A 9,390-nucleotide genomic window follows, 5' to 3' on the forward strand; every position below is an offset into this window, starting at 1 on the left:
AGAAATACATATAATTCAATCTTTACAGCTTACATAGCAAACCAATATGAGAATGCAGCTACCGAAGCAGCCACAACAATACCAGAAGCTGCATACCACATATAAACCGGTTTCTTCAAACTATAGCCACCACCACCACCACCACCAACAGTCGGCAGCACTGGCTGCTTCTGGCTCACCGCCATCACAAACCCCACACCCGCCCTCTCAAGCTCACCCAAGTCCAAAACACCCGGTTTAACCCGAATCACTTTCTCTATAGCCACATACTCTTCATCCTTGCCACCTTCAAGAAAACACCCAACCAACTTATTATCATTCACCCAATATGCGCCGAATTTACCCTCCGAAACATCACCAAAATGAACCACTTCTCCAACGTTGTCCCCGTAAAAACGCCAAGATAACGACAACGCCCTCGAGTAAAAGAACGGCAAGTAATCAAAATCTGACACGGTTCTTGGTTCCATAATCGCACACACCGCTTGCTTGGCGGTTTTCCTGGCGGCGTCAACATGCTCGACCCTTCGGGTGTCATTATAAAGCTTAACTGGAAATGATGCAACATCTCCAACTGCATAAACCGAGGGGTTACTTGTTTGCATTCGGTTGTTGACTTTGATCCCTCCGTTGTCAAAAGTTAGTTGGTTTTTGAATAGGTCCGTGTTGGCGCGGCCCCCGATCCCAACAACAATCATGTCAGCGTGAAGGTATCGCCCGTCCTTAAGATTAGCTCCTGTAACCTGTTTATTTCAATCCATTTTAACCGGTCAAAGTTAGAGGTGTGTCTAGTTGATGAGTTGAAATGTTCGACCTAAACATGACCCATATTATTATATATAACATGAAGGCACTTAAATAGTTTAACCAGTTAATCAAAGTGTGTCAAACAGGTTGGTGAGTTGACGAGTAATAGACAAGTTGTAAACGTGCTAATTAGGTTGGTGGATGGTAAAAAGTTATGAGTTAAATGGGCTAGCGGGCTATAAAAACATGGGTTAAATGGGTAGGTGGGTCGAGCTCTTTAACTAAACGGGTTAAATTTGTCAACCTTACAAGCTATTTAATAAACATGTCAGCCCAAACACGACCTGCATTTTTATTTGTGTCAAAATCAACAACCTAAAACGCACATACTAATTAAAAATGTGTAATCCAAAGATGACCCACTTCACCCATTTTTCTAAACATGCCAAATGAGTTGGTGAGTTGATGAGTATAGTCAAGTTGTAAATATAAGGGGTGTTTGGAATTGCTTATTTTCACCAACTTATAACTTATAAACTTTTTAAAAAGTAATAAGGTGTTTGGGATTGCTTATTATGTGAGAGGAAAAAGTTCATAAGTTATACTTTTGTAACTTATTAACTTAATGAAAAGTTATAAAGAGGTAAAATAAGGAATCCCAAACACCCCCATAGAGTTGGTGGGGTTGTAAAAATATGGGTTAAATGGGTTGAAAACATGTAAGTGGGTCGAGCTACTTAACTAAACATGCTAAACAAGTCAATTCAAACACGATCCGTATATTTATTCGTGTAAAAAAACATCAACCTAACCCGCACATACTTAAACTCGTGTAACTTGAACACAATCTGTTTTACCCATTTATCTAAATAAGTGAAAGGGGTTAGTGAGTTAATCAGTAACAACAGGGCTGTCTCTAAGGATTTAAATACCTCGGCCGAACCGAAGTAAAAAGGCCCGTAAGCCTTAACGAATAACGAAATGTGTAAGCTAATTTTTATAAACGACGATTAATAATGTTATAACAATAAATATAAGAAAAATATAATATGAACGTTATACCCAAATTTTCGAAACCCTAAAACTTAATACTTATACGAGTTATTAATACAAAATTTATTAAAATTAATATAGTTATTTTAATATAAACTCAATTTTTTAAAATTATTTAAAGGATTTTAAATGGTATGTTAAAATAAAAGTTAAGGGTGAAGCATAACTAAAACAAAATTAAAAAGGGTGAGCATGTAAATGATATATTTATTTTAAAATAAAGAGTAGGGTCTATTTTTGCCATCACTTGAAACATGATTTTGTTGTCATCTCCTCCATCAAGACTTTCCGGCGAAGTTGTCAGGTGAATCTATTTTTCCGGTGACTTATAAACACCAAAATTAACAACCAATGCAACCAATTGACGATGCCGTTTGACTCAAAAACTTTTATATATCAAACATATTATGTATAAAAAAGTTCCCCCCCCCCCCTCCCCAGGAAACTTACGTGCCCCGGTGGGGGTTGCGGCTCGCACACTTACTGGGCCAGCCTTGAGTAACAATCAACTTGTAAACATGTTAATCGGGGGGGAAGAGTATGGATTAAATGGGTTAATGAGCCGACCTGCTTAACTAAATGGGTGAAACAGGTCAATGTTAACACTACTAACTATTAACTAGCTGTTAAATAAATATGTCAACCGAATATGGCCTATTTTTTAAAGAGGTTAAATATGCCGACTCAAAATCTAATTATTTTAAACGGGTTAGATACTTAGATATGGCAACACAATTGAGATTTACCTTCCCTTTTGAGTCAAAAACTAAAGATGACAAGCTTGTGCCTTTAATAAAAGTCACCCCTTTCGACGTGTAGAAATCTTCATAATAACGCGCTATTTGGGGAGTAAATAAACGAACCACTGCAGAAAAGTAGTTCAAAGCTATCATCAAAACTTATTATTTGAACCCAAAAATTAGGGGTGTTCAAGGGTCAATGTTGGGCTTAAACTGAACCAAAAAACCAAAAATTTTGCGTTTGGGTTTTTGAAAACATTTCGATTGGGTTTCGGTTTTGCATTTGAGCTTTAAACTTTTCAGGCCAAGAAAATAACCCAAATTATATTTTTAATTAATGACCAGTTGATTATTAAGCATTTGAGCCTAAAATTCTTAGGCTGCAACATTTATTAGTTTAACATAATTACTAGTAAAAGATAAAAAGCAGTATTAACACATAACCGGTTCAAGGGTTATGTGAGTCTTCTGCCATACCTTAAATAACTTTTAATATAATATTTAAATTTGTAATTTGATTTTTAGATAGTTATGGTTTTCCATATCTGTTGTAATCATGATCCACCATTCATGGATCTTCCTTATTTGTTGTAACTAGATCCACAGTTCATGGATATCATCCTGTATATGTATTATGTTTATTCTCAATGAAACACAACTTTTGCTTGTGAATTTATATGGTATCAAAAGCCAGGCCCCTCCTTTCTCTAAAAATTCTGCCAATCTCTCCCTTCCTTCTCTAATAGTTGCCGACCACTGAATCGCCACCCCACTATGTATACTGAAGCCAGCAGCGGATCCTCCACCAGATGCTGGAACAACCGAAGTCAGTCAACCTGTTTGGGTTTCCTCCCCACCCCTTAACAGCCTGCTACAACTACTCGCACATTCTTAGGTAAATGCCAGTTTTGTTTTACCAAAGGACATTCCCTAACAACATGTTATGCTTTCAAAAATAAGTATCCTCGGGTAACATTTCCTTCCCTCCCGAGAAATAACAATAACAGCAGCAAACCTTAGGCCCATGTTTTGACCACAAACAACACCAATCACACCTCAAATCCTAGTTGGCTATTTGATAGTGGTGCGTCTCATAACATCACCAATGACCTCAATGCATTATCATTTCATACACCCTATGACGATACCGATGAACTTCTCATCGACGATGGTTCGTCACTAACTATTACTCATGTTGGTTCTTTAGTTATTCACTTTGACAATACTCCTTTTACTTTAACCAATGTCCTCTGTGTTCCTTCTATATCTAAGAACATTATTTCTATTTCTCAATTATGTATAGATGATGATATACTAATCCAATTTCATTCTTTTAATTTTCTTATAAAGAACCCCTACTCTAATCAAATCCTACTCCAGGGACAAGCTAGTCGTGGGATATATGAACTTCGTTCAACATCACCACCTTTTGTTTTCCACACGCAACTGAACAATCCTATTCTTTGGCATCATCGTCTTGGGCATCCACATTCTCAAGTTATGCAACACTTAACTTCTTTGTTCATATTATTAAATTTATATAAGATAATTGTAATTCTTGTTGCATAATCAGAAGTCACAAACTTCCTTTTCATGTCTCATCTCTTACCACTAGTTCACCATTTCAGTTAATTTTTTCTGATGTTTGGTCATCCCTTATTACATCTTTCGATGGGTTTAAATACTATATAATATCTGTAGATCATTTTACTAAATATATTTGGATTTACCCATTAAAACACAAATCTGATTCTCTTACTACTTTCATTCATTTTCAAAAAACTAGTTGAAAACTATTTTCAAATCAAGATCAAACAATTATTCTCCGACAATGGAGGGGAATACATTAAACTAGCGTCTCATCTTGCTTCTTGTGGAATCACACATATCACGTCTCCACCTCACACACCTGAACATAATGGCTATGCCGAAAAACGACATCATGACTTAGTTGAAACGGGTCTCACTTTACTTTCTCATGCAAACATGCCATTAAAATTTTGGACTTTCGCATTTACCAGGAGAACGTATTTAATCAACCGTCTTCCCACTACTACTCTTCAAAATGACTCTCCATTCTACCATCTCTTTCACACACTTCCTAAGTATGAAAAACTACTAAGTTTTGGTTGTCTAGCTTGTCCTTGGCTGTGTCCTTACTCGAACCATAAACTTCAATCCCGATCAACACCTTGCATTTTTGTGAGATACTCATCTTCTCAAAGTGCATATCACCTTCTTGATCCACTCACTAATAAAATACACACATCCCATCATGTTCATTTTGTTGAGACCATATTCCCTTACACCTCCTTAACTAAAACCACTAATCCACCATCTCCAAATCCAGACACGTGGATTCACATTAATCTTATCCCTATCTCACAAAATTCATCTCCCAATCCTCCTGTTTCAACCCAACCCTCAACCTAGCCACACCTTCCCACTCCTCCTATCACTACCCAACCTATCACATAGCCAACATCCCAAACTCCCCTATCTCTACCCAAAACCCTTTAGTCACCCTATAATCCAATTCCACTATATCTAACAGCAATACTCATCTCACTTCTTCCCACACAACATCTTCTACCCTCACCCCAAATGAACCAACTCCTAAACAAACCCGCCAGCCGAAACCCAATCAAAAGTACCACAACAATGATTTGTCCTTTACCATTACCCAAGCTCTTAAACTACCTCAATGGCGAAAAGCCATACAAGATGAATATGAAGCCCTTCTACAAAATCAAACTTGGTCTCTTGTACCACCAGATTCTGCTCCCAATATCATTGGTTGCAAATGGGTTTTCCGGACTAAATTTAAACCAGACGGGTTGGTTGATCATCTAAAAGCACGCCTCATTTTCAAAGGATTCCAACAACGACCCGGTCTCGACTACGTTGAGACTTTTAGTCCTATTGTCAAACTTGCTTCTCTTCGCCTCATTCTCTCCCTAGGCACTTCTCAAAACTGGTGTCTTCGTCAATTAGACATCAATAATGGATTCTTATAAGGCACCCTCACTGAATCTGTATACATGACCCAGCCCCCCGGGTTTGTTGATCCTTCTTTTCCTCACCATGTTTGTAAATTAAATAAAGCAATTTATGGTCTCCGCCAAGCATCTCGTGCTTGGTATGATGAACTTAAAATCTTTTCTTTTGTCGGCTCAATTCAAGCCTACTATTTCTGATCCTTCACTTTTTGTTAATCGATCTACCAACTCTCCTACCTATATTCTTGTATATTCTGATGATACTATCATCACCGTTCCCAATTCTTCACTTGTTAACTCATTCATCACATCTTTAGCTCATCGGTTCTCCCTTAAAGATCTTGGCAGTCTTTCTTATTTTCTTGGAGTCGAAGTCTTACATTTTCCCGATGGCTTGTTTCTTTCTCAATCTAAATATATTCTTGATCTCCTCACTAAGGCTAACATGAGTGACAGTAAACCTGCCTCCATGCCTATGACAGCCTTGGTACATGTTGATGCAAATGATGGAACACCTTTACCCAACCCAACTACATATCGCTCATTTGTAGGTGCATTGCAGTATCTGTCCTTAACTCGTCCCGATGTAGCTTTTGCTGTGAACAAGCTTTCATAGTTTATGCATTGTCCTACCGATATTCATTGGGTTGCTCTGAAGAGATTACTACGATACTTGCACGGAACACTTCACCATGGTTTATTTATTCGTAGAAATTCACCATTACATCTACATGCTTTTACTGATGCAGACTGGGCAGGTGATAAACAAACTTATAGGAGTATTACAGGTTACAATGTTTATCTTGGCTCAAACCCGATAGCTTGGACCTCTAAGCGTCAACCTACCTTAGCCCGTTCTTCAACTGAGGCTGAATTCAGAGCTGTAGCCTCCACTACTACAGAAGTGCAATGTATTATGTCTTTATTATCCAAACATGGCTATAAATCTTCAGTCACACTGGCTATCTATTGTGACAATTTAAGTGCTATCCACTACTCCGGCAACCCGGTCTTCCACTCAAGAATGAAACACCTTGCTCTCGACTTTGTTCGTGAAAAGGTTCAAGACGGATCCATACGAGTCACTCATATTGAAGGAGATGATCAACTAGCGGATGCCTTAACTAAACCACTGCTCAAACACCGCTATAACACACTTTTATCCAAGATTGGACTTCTATCTAGATCGTCCATCTTGCGGGGGCATATTAACACATAACCGGTTCAAGGGTTATGTGAGTCTTCTGTCATACCTTGCATAACTTTTAATATAATATTTAAATTTGTAATTTGATTTTTAGATAGTTATGGTTTTCCATATCTGTTGTAATCATGATCCACCATTCAAGGATCTTCCTTATTTGTTGTAACTAGATCCACAGTTCATGGATATCATCCTGTTTATGTATTATGTTTATTCTCAATGAAACACAACTTTTGCTTGTGAATTTATAAGCAGAACGTAGAACACACAAGTTGGTTTTTTTTGTCTTTCCGGGTTCGATTCGGTTTGGTGCTTTCAATTTTCAGTACATGCAAAATCGAAAACCAGAAATTCGGCCTCTGAACAAACATAAAACCAAATCATTGGTTGTTTCAGTTCGTTTATGTCGGTTATTTCGGATCAGTTATGTCAGTTTCATGCATATCCCTACCTAAAGCAATAATTTGTAACATCTATCATCTAAATTATGAACCAATGAATATGATTACTATAACAAATAGTTTGATTAAAAGCGCTTACTACAATGCGGGCCAGGAAAGACCATGGAAACATTGATCTTATTCATCATCAAAGAAGCAGCACATTCCATTCCAATATAACCACCTCCAACAACAATCGTGGTCCCACCCGTACACATTCTCATCGTGTTCACGAGTTTGGTTGCATCAGCTAGATCGCGCAGATAACATAAATTCTCAGCATTTGACACGTTTATACCAATATCTTCGAGTTTCAATGCCTATAAGGAAACCATATAAATAACTCATTACTCATGTTAATGAACTTAATATAAGTCATTGTCATTATATACTTAAATTTCAGTACCCGAGCGCCGGTCGCAATGATGAGAAATTTGTAGGTGATGGTTTCTCCAGTTGCTGTTAATAGTGTCTTAAGCTTTATATTTACAGATGTAACTCGGGTTCCGAGGATCAATTCAATTCCTGATGAATGTTTAAAATAATAATCCTGTAATTTCAACACAACTTACACTTGAATAATAACTAATGTATAATCGAGATTCTAGAACATTGACCGTGTTCGGCGTACCAGTTTGGTGTTAACCTCTCTTCATTGGCACCTACACACGTATGAAATCCAGGAAGGCGTGCAGGAGCTGAACGAAATAATCACAAAACTTCATAAAATTAGATTGTGACATCAGGAAAACATCGTTGTATATGGCCATTTAATATCGTTGTATTTCTTATGTTTCGTATTTGGACCACTTGTGTCTTGTAAGTGGTCTTTCTTTTGGTTATTAATAAAATTTGGCCTTTAAATAAAAGAACTTAACATATGATCAGCAATCGATAATTTAATACCTTCGGGAAGTAGAAAACCTTTGCTGAGTGCGGGTCTCTCATAAGGAGCCACCTACGCATGTTCAACAAAATCATGACCCTCCAAGAAGCATTACAACAAACACAACAATTTTATGAAAATAAAATTACGGGTTCATCAGAGACGATGCAGAGTTCACCATGAGAGACACCTTTTTTGGTGAATTCAAGAGCTGCATAACCTGCTGCAACACCTCCACCTAGTATCACATATGCAAAACTTGTACCCATTTCTTCGTGTCTGTGACTCGTTTGCTAAGGATGGAATTGAATATTAAGGAAGCAATTCCATTTATATATGCATGGGTGCTCAAATGATTCTTTCTTGTTTGATGGAATAAAGGGAAAGTATAGAATTCTTGTGCTTTTTGGAGTACCAAGTTAACGTTTTGAATCAAGAAACTTGTAAAGGGACCATTTATGCCATTTTTCTGTTTACAAAATAAAAACATGAATGAAAATTCGAATTTATAGTTACAGTTTAACTTGGTGAGAAAATCTTCATGACATGTCATTTTGACCCACAAATTTATTAATGTTAGTCAAAGAGTTCGTTAATACCGTTTATTTATAATTGGCACACAATTCGATGGTATATTAGTCATTTGGCTAAAGTGATTAATAATCACAGTGATTAATAATCACAATAAAATTGTGCTTTTTTTTTTTAATTTATTTAAAAGTGTAAAATAAGATACCATATTTTTTATATTAAAGTTAAGAGGAATACCATAAAGAAAAACAATTAATTTTCTATTCTCTTTTTCTTTTTTTACAAAAGTTAGTTAATAATCTTTTTACACACTAAAGTCTCTATATGATAAAATTTGAACAAAACTGTGAATTTTTTTTAAGAATAACTTGGAACTAGGGCATCTGGTGGTTTGGTTTATAAGTCATTTTTTTTCGTGGCTTATAGTTTTACGTTGTTTTGAAAAATATCATACTTTTATTTACATTAAATATTTAAAGGGACTTTAATAATGCGTAAGATACAAGCTTATCATGAGGTTTAGAAGTCAAAATATTTTCATAGAGGAATTTTAATAATATTATCTTTGTGGCTGATAACAATCTCACCTTTAACAATCTTTATTAAAGGTCCAACCTTTTGACTATAATTCTATTAATGGACCTTCGTTAAATAATGCTTAACATCGTTAAGTGTTTTTTTTGAATTCAAAATAGATGATTTAGGAAGAAAGATACGAGTCGATTTATGTAAAACTTATCTTGAAACGGTGATTCAAATGCCTTTATTTTTTGTTAATTGGAAATTCAAA

General features: G+C 36.3%; 1 protein-coding gene across 1 annotated transcript; it reads right to left on the minus strand.

Moving 5' to 3' along the window:
* Window positions 1–8,341, minus strand: LOC143608833 (monodehydroascorbate reductase 4, peroxisomal-like). Its single transcript, XM_077083761.1, has 7 exons — window positions 8,219–8,341; window positions 8,090–8,141; window positions 7,801–7,881; window positions 7,590–7,708; window positions 7,284–7,503; window positions 2,547–2,665; window positions 1–743 (listed from the first exon to the last, which is right to left on the minus strand). The coding sequence occupies exons 1-7, from the start codon at window positions 8,336–8,338 to the stop codon at window positions 30–32; spliced, it is 1,425 nt and encodes a 474-aa protein (XP_076939876.1). The 5' UTR covers window positions 8,339–8,341; the 3' UTR covers window positions 1–29.
* Window positions 8,342–9,390: the final 1,049 nt, after the last annotated feature.

This window comes from Bidens hawaiensis, unplaced genomic scaffold (assembly GCF_021521415.1).
Source record: "Bidens hawaiensis isolate Kalapana, Puna unplaced genomic scaffold, B.hawaiensis_p1.1 tig00419438_1, whole genome shotgun sequence".
Taxonomy (NCBI): domain Eukaryota; kingdom Viridiplantae; phylum Streptophyta; class Magnoliopsida; order Asterales; family Asteraceae; genus Bidens; species Bidens hawaiensis.

What these genes read in the sequence shown, in the direction of transcription:
- LOC143608833 (XM_077083761.1), bottom strand. Translation starts at nt 8,338, where the DNA reads ATGGGTACAAGTTTTGCATATGTGATACTAGGTGGAGGTGTTGCAGCA. An exon ending in GCATCGTCTCTGATGAACCC is followed by an intron (nt 8,142 to 8,218) that starts GTAATTTTATTT and finishes GAACATGCGTAG; the next exon opens with GTGGCTCCTTATGAGAGACC. An exon ending in TTTTTGACTCAAAAGGGAAG is followed by an intron (nt 744 to 2,546) that starts GTAAATCTCAAT and finishes TGAAATAAACAG; the next exon opens with GTTACAGGAGCTAATCTTAA.